This window comes from Podarcis erhardii, assembly GCF_964252035.2.
Source record: "Podarcis erhardii genome assembly, chromosome: 17".
NCBI lineage: Eukaryota > Metazoa > Chordata > Lepidosauria > Squamata > Lacertidae > Podarcis > Podarcis erhardii.
The window spans coordinates 16,776,638-16,798,530 of NC_138515.1; the positions used below are offsets into that span (position 1 = coordinate 16,776,638).

The 21,893-nt window shown below is 40.1% G+C and overlaps 1 protein-coding gene across 5 annotated transcripts in view; it reads left to right on the forward strand.

Annotated features, from left to right (window-relative positions):
* The window catches only part of KDM4C (lysine demethylase 4C), a gene marked incomplete at its 5' end in the record, with an annotated part of 189,539 nt that overhangs the window by 2,537 nt on the left and 165,109 nt on the right, over nucleotides 1-21,893 (forward strand). For 4 of the 5 annotated variants that reach the window (XM_081844872.1, XM_081844867.1, XM_081844869.1 and 1 more), the window contains 4 exons: nucleotides 5,216-5,286; nucleotides 6,757-6,918; nucleotides 19,902-20,077; nucleotides 21,488-21,602. In XM_081844872.1, coding sequence (XP_081700998.1) covers nucleotides 6,775-6,918; nucleotides 19,902-20,077; nucleotides 21,488-21,602 — 435 coding nt within the window. Of the gene's footprint in view, nucleotides 1-3,225; nucleotides 3,689-5,215; nucleotides 5,287-6,756; nucleotides 6,919-19,901; nucleotides 20,078-21,487; nucleotides 21,603-21,893 lie in introns of those variants that run through there. The other variant, XM_081844868.1, reaches the window with a different exon arrangement.

Genomic DNA, 21,893 nt, shown 5'->3' on the forward strand with positions numbered 1-21,893 from the left:
TCCAAGCTGATTTCTCTTTGAGTGGGTTCTTTATCATCCTTTCTCTAATCAATGTAGTGGTGTCTATTATTGTGAGAGTTGCTAATGCTTTTAAAGTACTGTGTTTGAATTTTTAAAATTTGAATATTTGATCAAAGCAGAGCAGTAACTTTTTAAATGAATGTGGTCAGTAAAATTGTAAAAATCAAGCTTTAAAATCTTTTTGGGGTACCCAAGGGACTGTTGTATAAACTTGAAATTTGGAGCTGGAATAAATTGGAGGTCAAAATTTCCCACGTCTTGACTGAGGATTTACTAAACAGAGAGCCCCATTTATGAATTCCCATATGGGAACTTGTGTGTGAGAGTTTGCACTCAGATGTATTTTTAGCATTATTTCTAAAATGTCATATACATATACAGGTTTTGGTTCTTTGTCTGAGCTGTGTGATGATGCATATGTGTCTTAATAAGTGCATTGTAGAAACAGAGGTTGATTTTGGGTAGGGTGACTGGTTCTGCTGCTCTGGGTGCCAAGTCTAGGGGGCACCACAGGGTTTTACAACTTTGACGTAGTGAATTGAGCTAAAGAGAAGGCAAAAGGTGGTGGTGGGGGATTTTTGCCTCTCACAGAACACCTCTGAAATTTGAAAGACTAAAGTCTGACCCTGGTAGAATTGTAATAAATTAACCTGAGATTCTTAAAATTCTATTTTAAATGTGCTGTTATTTCTAATAAGTAATGATCACAAAACTTTTCTTAGAATTTTCACTTTTCTTCTGTGTTTTGCTTTTCTGGCATGCCAGTGAAGCACCTGGTAGGAATAATCAGGATGCATTTTACACTTGTATTTTACAAACTGCTGATGTAAATAAAGAAATGCTTATAGAGTACCTCAGGGACATTAGTTATATTGGGAATGAATGAAGTGTCCTAGCCTCTCATTCATGAGAAATAAAGGCAACAAAAGAGCTTTCAAAGCAGTTACTATTTATAAAAAAGTAGCAAATAAACACTATTATTGAAGTGGAGATACATTTGTTGCTGAAGTTGAAATGCCTTCTCTGAGCACAATAATTATAAACAAGTAGTTGGAGATACATACATACATCATTTTATTTGTATGAAGCCTTTCGTTATTTAAAACCATGCTCAAGGCAGCTTGCAACATGAAAAAATACATAGTTACAAATATAACAAAATAGTTGTAAACAATAAATAACACATCAAGATGTACACAGCCAAATTTAACAATTTCCACATAAATGATAAAAAGATCTAAAAATAAAGATACCAAAATTAATATCAATAACAGCAACAAACCCCAACTATACCCCAACCCAAGATGACCTGCACCATGGTGCAATTTTCAGGTTTATAATCTGAATTCTTCTCAAAGACTGTTTTGCAATCTCTGCAGCCTAGTCCCAAATGGGACATATTGCTCTGTGGTGGAGGGCTGGCCCCCATTACCATGAAAACTACATGGATTCTATGCAATGTTGGTCATATTCTAAAAGACCTATTGAAATTAATATACATTATTAACTTAGTGGGTCTACTCTGACTATAACTTGGTTGGATACAATCACATGTCCAAGCCCTCTCTGTCATCAGAACCAATGATCTCTTCTTGCACCAGTGGAATATTGCTTGTCTGTGTACAGCATGATATGCATATATGTGTTCATTTTTCTGTGTGTATACTCTAGATCTAATTCAGTTTTTCTTTTTTTACTTGCATCTGTACAAATTCAGTCATATGGGATTGATTGCACTGTCTCAGTTTATAAGCAGCTTCTGCTTCTGTCATCTTTCCTGCTGAAAAATGCAAAGCTTGATGTGCAAACCTGTAGATCAAATGCTTTAAGTCACAGGTAGGGAACTGTAGGCTTTCCTGATATTGTTTGACTCCACCTTCCATCAGGACCAGCCAGCATGGCCAGTGATCCACATTAATAGAAGCTGTAGTCCACTACAGTGGTACCTCGGCTTACATACGCTTCAGGTTACAGACTCCGCTAACCTAGAAATAGTACCTCGGGTTAAGAACTTTGCTTCATAATGAGAACAGAAATTGTGCTCCAGCGGCGTGGCAGCAGCAGGAGGCCCTATTAGCTAAAGTGATGCTTCAGGTTAAGAACAGTTTCACGTTAAGTACGGGCCTCCGGAACGAATTAAGTACTTAACCCAAGGTACCACTGTATCTGGAGAGCCAGAGTTCCCTTATATCAGGCATAGGCAAACTTGGCCCTCCATATATTTTGAAACTACAATTCCCAGCATCCCTCTCCACTGGTTCTGTTAGCTAGGGATCATGGGAGTTGTAGGCCAAAAACATCCGGAGGGCCGAGTTTGCCTATGCCTGTCCTATAGGTGTTTTAAATTCTTTAAACACAGGACTTTTATCCAATCCAATATTTATTTATTTTAAAAAATATCCTCCTTTTTCCCCTTCCAAAGGAGGTTCTCAAAGTAGCTAACAAAATATAGAAGCAAACACAAAAATAACAACAACCCCAAACTAAAACAGCTAAATATCAAGTCTTTTACGAAAAACTGTATGTAAAAAGGGGGAACCCAGAGAGCTAGAGCTTGCAGTTGATTAGTTTAAACAGCATCAGAATCAGAGACTTGTTTAAAAAGAAAAGTTTTCAGATGCCAGCAGCATCTTGATAAAGAAGGAGTTGATTTAGTCTCTTGGAGCAGGGAATTTCACATATGGTGCATTGCCACATAACAAGCCTACTGCAGGAGATGGGCCTTGAAGTGGCTGATCGCAAGTAGACCTTAAAAGATAATAAGACCTTGAATTATACTTGGAAAGAAACCAGCAGCCAGTGCAGCTGTTAGACTAAAATGGTTGCATGGTCCTAACACTCGGCCCAGTCAAGATTTTACTGGCAGCATTCTTCAGTGATTTTAATTTCCAAGTGGTTTTCAGGGACAGGCCCACCTACAGCATGTTCCAGTGTTCCAGTCAAGATGTAACTAAAGCATTTAGCACCATAGATAAGGTTAATACTTGCTTTATTTCCCATAGTTTAATTTATTCAATTGGCAGTACAGCTCAGTGATCCTAATGTTTAGAATATGTTTTTCACAAATAGAGGACATTTTTCACTTGTCAAAACATTTTTGTTCATTCTGTTAGGCTGCAGTGTGCCAGTGCATATTACAGTATGCTAAATGCATTATGCAATATATGTTCAGGCAACTGTCAATCTGCTGTCAAAGTTTTTGTCTCATTTTTTGGTGTGATATGAAAATGAAAGTTAGATTGTGGTAGTTAATAACTTGACAGCTTTGTTGCAAAGGTTTGTGCTCAACAAAAGGTGATGCTCTTGCCTTCCCTTGTTCAAAAGAAAGTCACAGCTGGCATAATCTAATTTGGACACGTGAGATTTCACTAAATGTAGCTGAGTTTTCTTTGTTATGAGATGGAGAAGTAGTATGTAACATTATATTCTGCTTTGCATAGATTGAAACTAGAGCATGTAATTAAACATAGTGTATGGCATATGCTTTTTGGTTTGTTAAACCTAAGTGGCTATTATATTTATCTAGCCAGGCATTTATATTGGAGGGCGTGTGGCTTGTTATTCTTTCTGACAAGTTATTTTAAGTTTGGTACAGCTAGCTTTTGCCACCAGTTCAATCTCCTGCAAATTGGGAAATAATTGCATCTAACCCTGAGATGGGCAACAGGTAACTTCCTCCCATTTTTTAAAGTCTGAATTTGAACTGGGGTGATAACAGCACTGCTACTACCTATAAATATATGTTTGCATATTTGGTGGGTAGAGCTGATTGTTCTGCCGTATCTATGCAGGGTGGATAAAAATCAATCAATCAATCAATCAATCAATAAAAATAGGATTTTTTTATTTTAATCAGATTTTTAAAATAAAATGGTTTTGGAGAAAAAGTCTTTCTAAAGATTTCTATTTAAGTTACATTATAGTCCAAAGGCTATTAATCTGGAAATAAGGATTTGTTTTAAGTTTTTCATGTGTGCTAAAACTCAGTCTATTATTTTTTTATAAAAAGTTTAACCACATCAGTTAACAAACATGGATACATATGCTATAATGTTATTGCTTTACTTAAATAAATTATTATTAAGGAAATGATTATTTTTCTCCTTCCAATAAAGTGCAGCAGAAAAGTTGTCCAAATATAAACAGTTAACTTATTAAACCTCACAGTAATTTCATAATTATCTTTCTATGTATTTCTGATAATATAACTAAATCGGTAATTTTTGATATACTGTAAATGTAAAAACTACTCTGAAAATTTATTATTCCAAAAATGAAACCTTTCTCTGGTTGTAAATATTAAGATCATACCATCAAGAATGAGCCTTTATGTAATTTTTTTTAAATCAAGTCTTACTAGTGATTTAAATCGCGATTTAAATAATGGTTTAAATCGATTTGATTTAAATAAAATCCACCCTGTATCTATGTATTTTGGCATGTTAACAAGAACATAAAAGGAAGGCTTGAAATGACTACGGCAAGGAAAAATTACATTAAATTCATGAGCAGATGCTTGGTTATAAGAACAGAAGTTCAAATGTACTTCTTCCTTCTTTAGGAACTTAATTTTGCTGATGCAACAATGGAATTGTATGGAATAAGGCTGCAGAAGCCTCTCCGTCCCTATGATGATTTTGGATTTAATAATAATGACTTTACTATCAAAAGACAGAGATACAGATAACATAAACATTACACATTTTTGCAAACAGTGCCATTTCAGTCCTCTAACAGTCTTCCAGAGCAGCTTTGGCAGATGAAGCTTCTGCCCTTTGCTACAGTTTTCTGTTGAGAAATATAGAACAAGGAAGACTTTTGCTACCTGCACATTAAAAGTAAAAATAAATTTATTCTAATCAGGAGCTTCCCCCCAATATTGTAACAGTGAAACTTCTGTCAGGTTTCAGCTGCATGTTGTCTGTTGGAATAAGTTTAATTTGTTTTCATATTACAGCATCTTTTTACAAACACTACTGAGTTCTTAACACCAGTTTTCATTAGTTATTTGTCCGGAGCTGCATGTTTCATCTGTCAGTTATATTCTGTTCGCTAAAACCTTTCAGAATAAAATAGTTATAAACTTAGATTGCATATTTTATTAAATTGATAAAAATGTATTGCTATGTTTGCAAATATATAAAAGTTTATTATTTATACACTTGCATTAATACAAATTATCTCTCCCCTGCAGTCTCCTGGTACATAAGTGGACAGTGACCTGTTTGTTCCAGTTGATGTAGAAGACAGGTGTCAAATCAGCAGGTAAAAACAATGTTTAATCTGTTCACAGCCTCATACGCTTATTAGGAGTTTGTTAGAATGCCAAGTAATGTCTTTTCTCCTAAGCTTTTCACTTTTGAACAGCAAATACATAAAAGGCTGCATATTTATTGTTGGACTCTTGTTCTCTGCTAAATCCTAAATTACTTACTGGTATTTCATAAAGCAGGAGGTCATCCTATATGAGCAATGAATGATATTACTGCTAATGCTTTTTTAAAAAACGAGGAAGTAGCCTACATATGGTGGGATCTACATAAATCCCTATCCCCAGCACAGGGGCAGAAACATGCCAGGGAATTGGAGTCTTGTGCAGTTTTCAGAACTTGCATTTCTTCATTCAGTGAAGGGCTGAATTGGGCATGAAGTTGCACAGAGGAATTTGCATTCCACATAATGGCCTGGTTTGCTGAATGCCTGTACACTGAAGACAGGGCCAGCCTATGGATATCTGTGGAAATAAATTATTATTTTGAGGAGGAGGGAGGTCTGCTACTTGTAACTACAGGATATTTATTTGAATATTTGTTGTCTTCATATGACTGAACCCCATGCATCATGACATGGTGCCAAAGCAAAGCAACGAGAGCCAGTGTGGTGTAGTGGTTAAGAGCAGTAGACTCGTAATCTGAGGAACCGGGTTCGCTTCCCCGCTCCTCCACATGCAGCTACTGGGTGACCTTGGGCCAGTCACACTTCTCTGAAGTCTCTCAGCCCCACTCACCTCACAGAGTGTTTGTTGTGGGGGAGGAAGGGAAAGGAGAATGTTAGCTGCTTTGAGACTCCTTCGGGTAGTGATAAAGCGGGATATCAAATCCAAACTCCTCTTCCTCATCAATGAAAAACAATAATGGGCTGCGGCTGATGATGATGTATGGAATTACGCATTTCAGAACTAAATTCTGCTTTATTTGTCCATTTAGCAATAATGGATAAGGCATACAGCTTCACTTTGTGCAGTTAACAATACTGTAGGACTCTAAACCAAATTAAAAACCCCTAAGGCTGACCTCCTTACCTTTTACACAGAAACTGCCTGGGCTATGATAAATGCCAGACATAAACACTGAAACCAGCCAGACTGTTTTGCTAACACTTATCAGTCGATAACAAAGACACATATAAGACAAAGTGGATCATCCTTCAAACAAAAATTAGAGTCTTTGAGGGTCTTGATTGAAACAATGAATAACTTCTTTTATAAATTTCTCCTTGGGATGTGTCTTCAACTTGAGGTGTGTTCCCAACATTGTTTCCTGTCCATTTTTGTTCCTAACCTTGTCTTCATAACCACATATTTGTATTATGCACAAGCAATCAATGCAGGAGAAAAGAGGCACAACATGATCAGCAGTTGGATGCAGTTGCATTGATATAATGTATAAAGCATTTACAATATTTTTTTTACTCAAATACACTGCTGCATGACTAACAGTGTTTGTGTTTTACCAGGCGTAAATCTGAGCAGCCATGGCTGCTCAATCCTTGGACCCTCCTCCAAACCCCAGCTGTAAAATCATGACTTTTCGGCCTACAATGGATGAGTTCAAGGACTTTAATAAGTACTTGGCTTACATGGAATCAAAAGGTGCTCATCGTGCTGGACTGGCAAAGGTAAATCCTTTAAAATTCTGTGTAGAGCAAAGAACCACCAATTTTAATATGTACACTCCGTATAAAGTTACAGATAGGTAGCCGTGTTGGTCTGCCATGGTCAAAACAAAATAAAAAAATTCCTTCCAGTAGCACCTTAAAGACCAACTGAGTTAGTTCTAGGTATGAGCTTTCGTGTGCATGCACACTTCTTCAGATACACACGAAAGCTCATACCTAGAACTAACTCAGTTGGTCTTTAAGGTGCTACTGGAAGGAATTTTTTTATTTTGTTTTGACCATGGCAGACCAACACGGCTACCTATCTGTAACTGGAACTATGGAAGGCACCACATTGAGCCGCATGAAATGGAAGGTATCTGAAGAAGTGTGCATGCACACGAAAGCTCATACCTAGAACTAACTCAGTTGGTCTTTAAGGTGCTACTGGAAGGAATTTTTTTATTTTGTTTTGACTCCGTATAAAGTTCTCATAAAGATTATACATATCATTATAAAGATCTATCAGATAGCTAGATAATACTAATATGCAAATGACTTAACAAACTATATATCAAATGTCACAATGCGAATGAAATATAGCTGGGGGGGGGGAAATACTGCCAAATATCAGAAAAATGTTGCATGGGTTTGGCTTTACCAATGACTGCCTGGGGACAAAGTTGGTACTCATATTCTATTACTACAATTTATAAGCTACTCACTGATATATCCTGCAGTAAAAGAATGAATGAATGAATAGCTATTGTTTTTTGTTTTTTAATTTATTTTCAAATTTTCCCAAGACGTTTTTATCTGATGGTAATTTTCCTCCAAAGCCAAGTGCTTTTTCAGTTTTGTTTCTTTTTGTATGTCTCTTTCTGCAGGAAACAAATTAAAACGTATTTGTTTTCACTTGTTCTTACATATTTACATTCTGTTACATTCCCTGTTACATTCTGGGGCCTCAGAAGTACACATGGAACATCCTTTGCTAGCAAGGGTTCTCCATTCTCTTCTGTAGAAAAGACAGATCTCTGCATACAGAGGGTTTCACGTGCATATTCTCGGGAATTTTTCTACAAAGTGAAATGCTTTGTAGATTTATATTAATACCTTGTTCGATACCTTGGTTTCATATATAATGTTATGCATTAGATAAATATAAAGGAACAACTCTCTTGGGTTATTGTTTTGCACACTGGAGACCTGTGTCATGGAAGTATGCAGGTGTTTTCTGAAGGGGTGCAACACAATACTGCTAATGAGATCTTGACTAAAGCTAGAGAAGGAACCATAATAATAATAATAATAAATAATAATAATTTATTATTTGTACCCCGCCCATCTGGCTGGGTTTCCCCAGCCACTCTGGGCGGCTTCCAACAAAGATGAAAGAAACACTAAAATGTCACATATTAAAAACTTCCCTGAACAGGGCTGCCTTCAGATGTCTTCTGAATGTCAGGTAGATGTTTATCGCTTTGACATCTGATGGGAGGGCATTCCACAGGGCGGGCGCCACTACCGAGAAGGCCCTCTGCCTGGTTCCCTGTAACTTGGCCTCTTGCAGTGAGGGAACCGCCAGAAGGCCCTCGGAGCTGGACCTCAGTGTCCAGGCAGAACGATGGGGGAGGAGACGCTCTTTCAGATATATTGGACCAAGGCCGTTTAGGGCTTTAAAGGTCAGCACCAACACTTTGAATTGTGCTTGGAAACATACTGGGAGCCAATGTAGGTCTTTCAAGACCGGTGTTATATGGTCTTGGCGGCCGCTCCCAGTCACCAGACTAGCTGCCGCATTCTGGATTAGTTGTAGTTTCTGGGTCACCTTCAAAGGTAGCCCCACGTAGAGCGCATTGCAGTAGTCCAAGCGGGAGTTAACCAGAGCATGCACCACTCTGGCGAGACAGTCTGCAGGCAGATAGGGTCTCAGCCTACGTACCAGATGGAGCTGGTAAACAGCTGCCCTGGACACAGAATGGACCTATGCCTTCATGGACAGCTGTGAGTCCAAAATGACTCCCAGGCTGCGCACCTGGTCCTTCAGGGGCACAGTTACCCCATTCAGGACCAGGGAATCCTCCACACCTGCCCGCCTCCTGTCCCCCAAAAACAGTACTTCTGTCTTGTCAGGATTCAACCGCAATCTGTTAGCCGCCATCCATCCTCCAACCGCTTCCAGACACTCACACAGGACCTTCACCGCCTTCACCGGTTCTGATTTAAAAGAGAGGTAGAGCTGGGTATCATCCGCATACTGATGAACACCCAGCCCAAGCTTCCTGATGATCTCTCCCAGTGGCTGCATGTAAATGTTGAAAAGCATGGGGGAGAGGACAGAACCCTGAGGCACCCCACAAGTGAGAGCCCAGGGGTCTGAACACTCATCCCCCACACCACTTTCTGAACACGGCCCAGGAGGAAGGAGCAGAACCACTGTATGACAGTGCCCCCAGCTCCCAGCCCCTCAAGATGGTCCAGAAGGATGTTATGGTCGATGGTATCAAACGCCACTGAGAGATCCAGCAGAACTAGGAAACAGCTCTCACCTTTGTCCCTAGCCCGCCGGAGATCATCAACCAGTGCGACCAAGGCAGTTTCAGTCCCATGATGAGGCCTGAATCCTGACTGGAAGGGATCCAAATGGTCCGCTTCTTCCAGGCGTGCCTGGAGTTGTTCAGCAACCACTCACTCAATCACCTTGCCCAAGAATGGAAGATTTGAGGCTGGGCGATAGTTGGCCATCGTGGCCGCATCTAAAGATGGTTTTTTAAGAAGCAGTTTAATAACCGCCTCTTTCAGCGGGTCTGGGAAGGCTCCCTCACGGAGGGAAGCATTCACCACCCCACGAAGCCCATCGCCCAGTCCTTCCCGGCTAGCTTTTACAAGCCAGGATGGGCAAGGATCCAGGAGACAGGTGGTTGGCTTCACTCGTCCAAGCAGCCTGTCCACATCCTCGGAGGTAACAGATTGGAATTGATCCCACACAACTTGACTAGACAGGACTCTAGCACTCTCCCGCCCTGGCCCTGCTCCCACGGTGGAGTCTACTTCTTCCTGAATCTGAGCGATTTTATCTGCAAAAAACTTTGCAAAATCATTGCAGGAGATCATGTGGCCCATACTGGGCCCCGATGTCGCAGGTGGTTCCGCTAAATTGTGAACCACCTGAAAAAGTCTCCTGCTGCTGTTTTCTGCAGATGCAATAGAGGCGGCGAAGAAAGTCTTCTTCGCTGTCGCTATTACCACTTGGTAGGCTCGACGTTGAGCTCTAACCTGTGTCCGGTCAGATTCGGAATGAGTTATCCGCCACCGGCGCTCTAGCCGTCTCAACGATTGTTTCATTGCCCTCAGATCCATGAAAAACCACGGGGCTCTCCAGGCTCCATGCAATTGGAGAGGGCGCTTCGGAGCCAAACAGTCAATAGCCCTGGTTAACTCCACATTCCAGCGGGCCACCAGGGAATTGGCTGAAAGGCCATCAACATGGGATAAAGCATCCACTACCACTCTCTGGAAACCATTTGGATCCATTAAGTGGCGGGGGCGGACCATCCGAGTCGGTCCCACCTCCCTGCAGAGGGGATGGGTTGCAGAGAAGTCCAGTTGCACCAGGAAGTGATCTGACCAAACAAAACTGGCCTCCTGAGATTGTATTGCTTCATAGTTGCAACCTAAAAAATATGTAGTATGTCTTTAGGGATTATGGCATTTAATTTTATTATAATAGTAAGAGACTGCAGATGTAATATTCACCTTGGCTATTCTGTGACAGCTAAATGAAATCAATGGACTGACTATACATTATTTGATATAACATATAGAAACAAACAAATACTCTCTTCTTGTTGCACTAAAATGTCCAAAGTCAAGAAACATGGCACCAAAACAAAGAATAACCTTGATTTCCTTGATTGTGGTAATATCTATCTTTTGTCCAATATTATACAGTGGTACCTCTGGTTATGAACGCTTCAGGTTACGAACTCCGCTAACCCAGAAGTAGCTGCTCCTGGTTGCGAACTGTGTCCCAGGACGCGACTGGAAATTGCATGCCGGAGGCGTGCGCACAGTGGGAGGCCCCATTAGTGAAAGCGTGCCTCAGGATAAGAATGGTTTCAGCTTAAGAACAGACCTCCAGAACGAATTAAGTTTGTAACCAGAGGTACCACTGTATTGGAATTAGTAATGGATGCATTTGGATCCTGTCATTATAATACAACAGTTAGGACTTTGGTCAAGGTAAAGTATGTTCTAGTAATAGGAATGGGTGGTTTTCCCCCCAGTAGTGCTGAACTTATTTGTCCTCAATTCCTCCAGCATATTTCTAAGGTAAACACAGCATACCATGTAATCTTTTCTATCTGATGTGTAATGCATGATGCAAAACAACAATTTATTAACATGTTGGCATTTGTATTTGAATATTGATTATTAAAACTTGTAATATGTCCTAGCCGCTATATAGTATGCAGTTTGACAATTAAAACCAGAATTACTTTTTCTTTTACAATGTCCTATTTATCTGGTCTGCATCTCATCAGTGAGAAGTGACTGTGTTAAAAGGCTGCATATGGTGTTAGTTTTTTAATATAGTGTGCATTTTTAGTAATGACTGTAAACCCTAGTCCATAATTCACAGAGAAAGGATCTTGAAAGTCACGCTTTATGCTGCAATCCTATATACATTTATGTGGGAGAAAGTCCCATTGAGTTAAACAGGAATCACTTCTCAGTAGAGAGGCATTAGATTGCATTGTTAGAGGCTGAGTCTTAATATTATTGTTAATACTATGGTTTTAAATTATATCAAGTATTTATCAAAATATTCATAAAGTGACTTACAAATGCAGCAAAACAGTAAAATAAGGTACATAATACTGAAAAATAATAGAAGGACAATAAAAGTAGGCAACAGTCCCGCAGTTATGTTAAAAAGCAGAGAACAATGACAGAGAACAAGAAAAGTGAAACAAATAAAGGTGCACTTTTGTGATCCGAAGTTGATGAAGTAAGGATACATGCTTTTTGGTCCTGGGGCCTCTTATAACGTTGACGGTGAAATATTATCAGCAGTATAGAGTAGAATTTCAAGCATACAACATAATTTTAAACGATAACCTGCAGAGGGTCATCTACTTATCAAGCAGATTAAGTGGCCACCTGTGTTGTGCAATCAACATTTTGATTTGATTTATTGTATTTCTGTGCCGCTTTTCATTCAAATGAGTCTCATAGCAGCTTACAAACAATAAACACAATAACATAATAAAGCATAATAGAACATCACAAATACAACATAAATCTTATGAGATAATTAACAAATCCTCAATAAAACAATTATGATCTAGAAAACACTTAGACGAAAAGCAACTAAAAATAATTACAACAAAAGTTGAATTACATATTACAATACAGCTTTCATAATCTATAAAATACTAACATTAACAGAATAGCAACTAAAAAAAAGCTAAACACAGTTAAGTTCAGACACACGCTCTACACACCCCAGTGACTCTTTTCATTTCATTAAAACATACATAAAATACACATAGTGCTTGTTGTTAAGCCAGGGCAGCCAGATGCTGCACTGGCTGGTATCCTCAGGAAGTGGGCCATAGTGGAGATGAAGGGGCTGTTGGGCTTACCGCCAATGGTAAGGTTGACTCTGGGTAGCCTGCCCAGGTGTCATTGATGAGGAGCTTGCACACATCCCTCTCAATAGCCAGGAGCCAGGAAGCCAAGGGTCTGAGGGTCAGAGTGCTGGGAGTCAAGAAGCCAAGGGTCCAAGGGTCAGGAAACCAGGAGTCAAGGGTCTGAGGATCAGGAAGCAAGGAGTCAAGAAGCTAAGGGTCTGAGGATCAGGAAGCAAGGAGTCAAGAAGCCAAACGTAGCAAGGCAGGAAGCGTGTTGCTGTGGCAAAGAGCCAAAGCGAAATGCTGACCTTACATCCCTTCCCAGCTCTTGCCATCAGGTGCTGTGAGTTACCAGTCGGCCTCACCTGTGCAGCCACTCCTTGCCTCTTGAGAACAAACTTAGGAAAGCCCCAGGTCACAGGGCCTGGCTCCTGCACACACTCCTGACAAGGAGGTCCAGCAGTGCCTCCACGCTCGAGATGCTCTCGTTGCATGATGGTTCATCTGCCAGCTGCATCTCCAGCTTCTTCAGCTGAACCTTGGCCTATATGGTAGCAGAAGATGAGGTTGCCGGTAGAGGGAGGGAATGGGGCAGCTAGCTGAATCCACCAAGCGGTAGGGAGATGCCATGATAAAGATGCTGAGAGAGCCTCAGCAGGTTCCTGGTAGCTCACAGCTGTTGACTTGAAGCTGCACCTCGTTCTTTGCGTCCAGGCCTATGGAAGGCATGAAGCACAAGGCATCAGCTGGTGAGAATGGAAGATGAATGGTAGGGGTGGGCTGAGGAGCTGGAGAGTGTGGAAATGGGGATGCTTCCATCTCCATGTCTTCGGGCTTGCTCAACTGCTGCTCCCTGGGCTTCTGGTGCTGTTTTTGCTGAAGCCATCTGCTTGGTGACCTTGGACTAGTTATCTCTCTGTTGTTTTTCCGTTCAGAACCAGTTTTTTTTTTTTACTATATAATGTATGACTCATAATGCTGAAATTCTTTGGGATGGAAACTGACTCAATATGTTTTCAAAGGTAGTAGAGTACAGTGGTATGTTGTTAAATATAAATTCTCAGAAATTTATTCATGTTGGCTCCAAGAGAAGATACTGTGAGAATTAAACTAGTTTGAGCTTTGTGGCCTTAAAAAAATCATCATTGACCTTGAGTTAAAGAAAAGCATGCAAATGTTCTTAGAATATTCACACTGTGTAGCCCAAATCACAAGTGCATGCTTAATAGTCATGAAAATGAGAATTGCTATGCACATATTTGATTTTTATGCATACATCTTAAATGCACGGTTTCTCTACCTCCCTAAGCAATATTTAGTTCCTTTTCAAGTGTGCATACATTTTCTGAAAACTTGTGGAATAAATACTTGTGCAGAGCATCTTACTGAAGTCCTTACATGGCTAAAGCTTCTGTCATATGTTTTTACCTGATGTACATAAATGAAGAGACATGTACTAATTTCAGGATTTTATTTGCCTACATTTTCACAATTTCTTTTAAGGGGTGACATCTTTTGCTGAAATTAGTTTTGTCATGTATTTTAGACTTGTGCTGTTTCATGTAAAGACAATCCAGTCTGAAAGGACTTAAGGAAGACCTTCAGTGTATTAATGTCTATCTAGAAAACAAATCAATGATGGATTTAGGGTGGTGCGAGCAGTCCCCCCCCAGGGTGCTGAGCCAAGGGGGTGCATCATCATCATCATCATACCTTTATTTGTACAGATAATGTACAGGTAAAAATATGGGTAAACTGTACCTAAAGGAATTATTGTGAAAATAAGAAATACTTGGAGGAGACTTCCGGGTTGGTGCCTCCGGTAATGGCAGAATTCCTCTGATCGGGAGGAATTTGCCCCGTGGGAATTGGGTCTGGCCGCCACAGCAAAGGCGGAGACCCGCAAAAAATCACAGGTGGGAGAAGCCTGTGAGCGTGGGATTCGGCGGGCACCTTTTGCGCCTCCCTTACTCGCGGGGAAACCCGGTTTCGGGGGTCCGGAGCGACGTGAGGTGAGTGGCGCGGTGCTTTGAATCGACTGCTTCTTCCACGGAGCGAAGCCGCATAGCTGTTGCCGGAGAGTGCTGACTTTTTCCTGTGGACAATTTGACTTTAAAGTAACTAACCGTGAGTAGAGCTGAGGCGGGAGAACTGGATTTTTAAAAGTTTAATTTGGTATCGTAACGGGGAGGCTCAATACAGGAAGTCCGCCTTCCCCTTTTGTAAATAGACTGAAGCAATGAGGCTGCAAGCAGAAGTCTTGGAAAGCCTATTGTAAAAGATTGAATCTCCATCTGTAAAGAATATTAAATCCCCCCCTTGGAGGCAGGAGAAGGGGGGGAAGTTGTGGACTAAATACGCCTGCAGGAGAGAGCGAAGAGTGTTAAAATACCGCCGCTCGGACCCTGGAAACGGGCTGCTAGTAGGACTGACGCTTTTTGACAGCGCTTAGAACGTTTATTGACAGTTAGCTACAAGAGAAATACATTGTTTCTACTCTCTCCGGTTGCTTTTAAAAAGAAGTAAAAGTAACTGAAAATTGATACTAACTTTGGATTCTTTGAACTGTGCTTAAAAGAGGACACTATTGATTAATACAAATATAAACTGTTTCCCCCTAGTGGAAGCCTTTGAGACTGGTTGTTTTACAAGAGCTGGGCTAGGGGAATTTCCAGCTGCAAGATAAAAAACTGTGAGACCCTGGGACTGACCTTGAATTTTTAAGTGTTATGGCAAATGGAAAGGAAAAAACAGACCAGCAAACCGCAGAAAAAACATTAAGGTCTGGGAGGACTTTGCAGCAACCCAGGAGAGGCTCAACACCAGGTCTCCCTGCTTCTTCTGCGGCTACTTCTGTATCAGTTCACTCAAAATCAAGAGGAATGTCGACAGAAGAAGCCTTGGCGATTGCATTAAGTAAGATAAATGATTCACTGGAACAGCTTAACAAGAAAACAGACGCGATAAATGTGAAAGTGGATGCTACAACTACTAAAACTGATTTAAATACAGAAAGTATAAATAATTTGGGAAAAAAGGTGAATATCAATACAGAAACCATCCAGAAATTGATACAGGAATCTACTTTGATACGGCAGACTGCGGAAGAAGCCAGGGTGAAAGCTGTTGCTGCTGAATGTAAAGTAATAGAACTTGAGACAGAGAGAGTCCCAGCCCTACAGAGGCAACTTGAGGAACATAAGCTGACACTTGCTATGATTGAACTTAAAGAAAAACAGACGAATTTGAGCATCAGAGCCCTACCTGAATTTGAGAAGGAAAGTTTGACAGATTTTATCACACAGGAATTTGCTGACTTTTGGGACTTGGACTTGGACCAAGAAGAGTTTAGAATTGTGAGGGCCTTTAGACTTGGAAGAGGAGGGAAAAAAGAGAAGAACAGAATAAGAGATTGCTTGATTACCCTTTGAACGAAAGAAGAGAGAGATAGAATATTGGGCTGGCACTAACAGAAGAACCTAGAAGTACAACGGTCAAGAGTGGAAATTTTTTAAGACGTCCCAAAATACCTTTTGGATCTAAGGTCTAACTACAGAGATCTGGTAGCCCTGCTGAGAAGGAACAAAATTATCTTTAGGTGGGAGTTTCCCCAAGGTCTATCTTTCAGCTTCAAAGGAAGGAAAATAAAAATAAGATCAGTAGAAGATAAAATAAAGTTTTTGGATAAATATGAAGAAGATCTGCAGAAAGGACTTGGAAAAGAGTCAGGAGCAACGGATAGAAGATCACCAGATAGAGGATTAGAGCAAAGAGCATTGGATAGAGGATCACCAAATAAGGGAATATTGGATATATCAACATTATCCTTTGGACTGGATTTCCCAGTGAACGTGCCACCACTACCATCAACAGAAGAAGAGCAAGCATTGGGTGCAGTTGGAGGAATATCAGCATAAATACATGATGGCGTTGCAGGTTTCGAGCTGGAATGTGAATGGACTGAATTCCCTGGAAAAAAGGCAGAGAGTCTTTCATTTATTGAAAAAAGAACATTTGGACTTGATTTGCTTACAAGAAACACATGTGATAAGGCTACATAGGAAGATATTGAGTAATAAAAGATTGGGCCAAGAATTTATTTCATCAGATAAAGTTAAAAAAAGAGGAGTGGTCCTTTATGCAAAGGAGAGCCTATCACCGAAATTCATATTTAAAGATGACCAAGGAAGATTCATTGCAATTGAAATTCAATCACAAGGAGAGAAATTCCTAATTGTAGGTATTTATGCACCAAATGAAGGAAAAGCGGAGTTCTTCAAGAAGCTACATGATATTTTGATGGACTATATGGACTATAACATGATTTTGATGGGAGACATGAATGGAGTGGTGTCTACAAATATGGATAAGGCACAGAGACAGGTAGTCACCAAAGATGGTAGACTACCTAAAACTTTCTTTGACATGACTGATAATATGGATTTAGTTGACATTTGGAGAGTGAAGAACACGGTGGGAAGAGAGGGAACTTTCTTCTCCGAGGCAAAAATGACATGGACAAGAATTGATCAAATTTGGGTAACCAGGGGATTGGTTCTGAAGATCAGCAAAGTGGAGATCTGCCCCAAAACTTGTTCTGACCGTAATGCTGTGAAGATGGAAATGAAATTGATGCCAACTGGCTCCTTTAGATGGAGGATGAACGATACATTGTTTAGGAATAAAGAGGTGACCAAGAAGGCCCAAAAAACTCTAAGAGACTATTTTGAAATAAATATGAATACTACAGTGGAAAAAAGAGTAATTTGGGACGCAAGCAAAGCGGTTATGAGGGGATTCCTAATACAACAGAATGCAATTAAGAAGAGAACTCAGAATGAAAAAAAGGATAAAATCCTGGGAAAAATAGAGGAAGGAGAGAAGAAACTGAGAGCAAAACCAAAGTCACAGGAGATTCTGAAAGAGGTAAAGTTATACCAAGTACAATATACAAATCTGATGAATCAGGAAATAGAATGGAAGATTAAACAGATGAGGCAAAAGACATTTGAATCGGCAAATAAGTGTGGAAAATTATTGGCCTGGCAAATGAAAAAAAGACAAAAACTAAATACTATTACGAATTTGGAAGTGGAAGGAAAGAATATACAGAACCCAGTGGAGATCAGGAAGATACTTCAAACAACTTTATACACAGGAGAAGCAGAAAGAAATGGACATTGATCAATTTCTGAAAATAAATGGACTACACAAAATTTCTCAGGAAAAACAGCTAATGTTGAATTATAAAATAACGGATCAGGAGGTTGAAGGGGCCATCCAGAATATGCAATTAGGTAAATCTCCAGGACCAGATGGTTTGACTTCAAGATATTACAGATCTTTGAAAGAATGGTTAATACAACCATCTTCAGCATGTCAAGAGTCAGGACTCACTTGGCACAGGGCACAAACTTCCAAGACTGCAGGCCTGTGCATGTGGAGGGTTGGGCTAGCAGGGGAAAAAACGCTGTTAAAGTATACAATTTGTCCACATGCTTACAAGTATCCTTCTATCAAGCAGTGTATCTGTCTGTGAATCTAGGCCAACAAATACAATCCTTACACAATCCAGACTACAGTTGTGTCGCAAGAAGAAATTAAAGTTCCACTAGTTGAGAGCCATTGTAATTTGCAAAGTTAAGTCATATGTATAAAACACACCGTTTATTTCTTTAAAATATTCCTGAGCAAGTTACAATTAAAATACAAATCCCTGTGCTCACTACAGCCATGCATAAAAGCATGGCAGATAAATTAAACCAGACAAAAAGTAAAAGGCAACATATTATTAAAGAATTAAGCCATAAATTGTTCTGGTAAATCACTCCTTTTGGTGAACAGAAGCACTGAGGCCAACAGCTTCTAGTCCAAATGACAATTAGCTGATACATGGAAGATAATTCAAAACTCCTGTAGAACACGATACAGTTCACATGAATTGTGATTGTGTGTGGGTCTGGCCTTGTCCACTACTAGAAAGTAATCCCTGCCAGCTTTTCACTTAAGTAATGCAGTTCTTTACCTAAAAAATATTCTCACACCTCCTTTACCTTGCCTCTGATTTCCTACCCTTTAATTTGTCCTAGGATCGTTTTCCAATCCTCTGGCTGTCAGAAAAGCTATTCTTGTCCCAAGAGCCCCATGTGAGGATTTTAGTTCCTTGCAAACTGACAACTTTTCCTTCCTTTACAGAAATCTGCAAGTGTTCCAAGTGCTTTTGTCCCCAGAGAACTTGGAACACTTGTGAATGTTTTGTGCCATTATGGCATCTCAACCAATTAGTTTAATATTCACTGCCACAAACAAAATGCAATATAGAATGCCTGACAGTTCTTTTATAAAACAGTTAGCATAAAGGTAAAGGGACCCCTGACCATTAGGTCCAGTCGTGACCAACTCTGGGGTTGCGGTGCTCATCTCGCTTTACTGGCCGAGGGAGCCGGCGTACAGCTTCCGGGTCATGTGGCCAGCATGACTAAGCCGCTTCTGGCGAACCAGAGCAGTGCACGGAAACGCCGTTTACCTTCCCGCTGGAAGGTAGTATTTATCTACTTGCACTTTGACATGCTTTCGAACTGCTAGGTTGGCAGGAGCAGAGACGGAGCAACGGGAGCTCACCCCGTTGCGGGGATTCGAACCGCCGACCTTCTGATTGGCAAGGCCTAGGCTCTGTGGTTTAACCCACAGCGCCACCCGCAACCCTTCAGAGTTAGCATAGGTTGGCCTTTATTCATAATTTGGAGTTAACACAATATTAGCCCGTGGCTATTACGCCACTGTTATTTTCACCTTCTTTTTCTATCATGCATAAGGTAATATTTAACACAATGTAACACATTTTTCAGAAATTAAAATCCAGGATCAAATATTCTCTCTGTTAAAACATTGAGCACTATGGCTGCACGCCAGGGGTATCTAACCTGTGTCCCTCCATATCTTGTTGGACTCCCAACTCCCTTCAATCCCATGGCCAATAATCAGGGATCACGGAAGTTATAGTCCAGCAATATTTGGCAGAGATTATCTGCTCTTATTATGGACCAAATAATGCACATTTAGCAAAGCTTTTGACTCCCTCTTGAGATACAGCAAGAAGCTTTGACACTTATATTATAGAGCAGGGGGCCGCTGTCCAAAGAAAACAAATAGAAAATTCCACTGTTAAGCAGCATTCTGGCAACTAATATCTGCCATTAGGCCACCAAATCTACTGGCTTTACATGAATGTTGAATTTTCCAGATAATACTGCTGGCTTTCCTTATATAGAATTTCATTAAATGTAACTCTTTGTTTTCATCCTTTTAAACCTTCTTTTAAATTACACTGGCTGCTGTTAATATGCTGTTCCTCTAAATTTCTAGGTGATTCCCCCCAAGGAGTGGAAGCCAAGAAAATGCTATGATGACATTGATTCTCTGATTATACCAGCTCCAATTCAACAGATGGTTACCGGGCAATCAGGGCTCTTCACTCAGTACAACATTCAGAAAAAGCCAATGACTGTGAAGGAGTTTCGGCAACTTGCCAACAGTGACAAGTAGGTATAGTCATTCAGTGCCACCACAAGGTGGAGATTATGTGGCTGCACGCTTAAGTTACAGTTTTACTTTAGAGTAATTAAGTCATGTATACTGTGGGTAATCTATAGATTGCAGTTTATGGTTTCTAAATAAAAGCTGTAGTTTAAGAATGCATACAAATGCATACTTATGCTCATGTGTGCATTTCCCCCCAATAGAATCCAATAAAATTCCTTAATACTTGGCTTCTAAGGGCTAATAAAAACACATTCGTCACATTTTTACACTTCCACTTTTTCTGCAAACCCTCCACACAGGCTGTTCTGCAGAGTTTCTATTCTCAAGGTCACACAGCTTTTGGAGATAGGGAATGTTTCACTTTAGAAACTATATTGATATACCTTTGGTATATCTTTGGTAGGAGGCTGCCTAAAACTATTAGAAAATAAGCTGATAGCAGTATTTTGATTTCAATTTAGAAGCAATGAATGTTGTCAGCCTGCTTGCACAAGTGGACTTCCTCTCCTCCTACTTGCAGTGCCTGGTGTTTCCCCAAAATCTAACCTGGATGGTTGGGGAAATCTTTTGGAGCAGGTGGAGGGCTGCAGCGGGCTGCAGAAGGAAAGGAAATTCCTACTGCATTTGCTGGAGGACCTTTGAGTTGCCAGACAAAAGACCTTTCAGCAAAGCAAAGCTAGCAGCTCTAGTTAAGTCAAGTCAAATATGAATTATCTTAATATTACTTTTAAGAGTGTTGCAAGAATTACTTTTATTCCAAAAATTCCAATATTTGGTTATGGTTCATTTATAGTATCTCGTATCTAACTCCTGTATTTGGTTTTCTACATTTGTGATATGCAAGATAAGCCCACTAAAAACAGTCAGAGAAGAACTATGGTATTAAACGAGACTGCATAGATTATAGGAAATGGCATATGCATTTGAGATAGGCTTGGAAAAATGAATTTGCTCAAAAGGCCTATGGTACAACACAGTGTAACTAGAATGAGACAAATAGATGAATGCATACAAACCATTTCTATGCTATTTTTTCGCACTCTGGTTTATATTCATGTGCTTTAGTTAGAGGTGCTTCAAAATTATCTGTCTGCATTGGCATAGTGCGGTTGAGGGATAGGAGAAGGAAAACACCAAGTCACCTAGCACAATTCGTTGGCTTGCAGAGTTCAGCCAGTTGTTGATATTAGTTGGTAATAGAGCCAGATTCTTGGGACTTTCAGTACAATAGATAAACTTTGCAGGAAAACTCCCCTCCCCATAAATAATATCTAAAGTTCCTTGTTCACTTCAGATGTGATAACACGTCACCCCTGATAATAATAATCGCACAAGTTTTACAAGACACACAATGAATTTATAACTGCTGACCTTTTGTAACTAATTCCTTTCTTCTCCTCCCTTTACAGATATTGTACCCCAAGACATTTAGACTATGAAGACTTGGAGCGTAAATACTGGAAAAATCTAACTTTTGTGGCACCGATCTATGGAGCTGATATTAACGGAAGCATATATAATGAAGTAGGCTCTCTGTTCAGTCATTCTTAAAAATTAGCTGAAGTTGCATCTTTAAAAAAAGACCCATAGTTTGACTATTATCTGATTTCCATTTATTCAGTGCATGTGCACATTGTATGATGAGTTTGCAGTTTCCCCATTCTTATGAATGTTTGATGAAGGTGGGCGTGAGATGCAAAGGCTGCAGTCTACACACCACCTGAGAGTATGGCCCACTGAACACAATATTTTTATGTTGTGAAACTGCCCTGAGATCTTGAGATGACGGGCAGTATGCAAATTTAATAAGCAAAA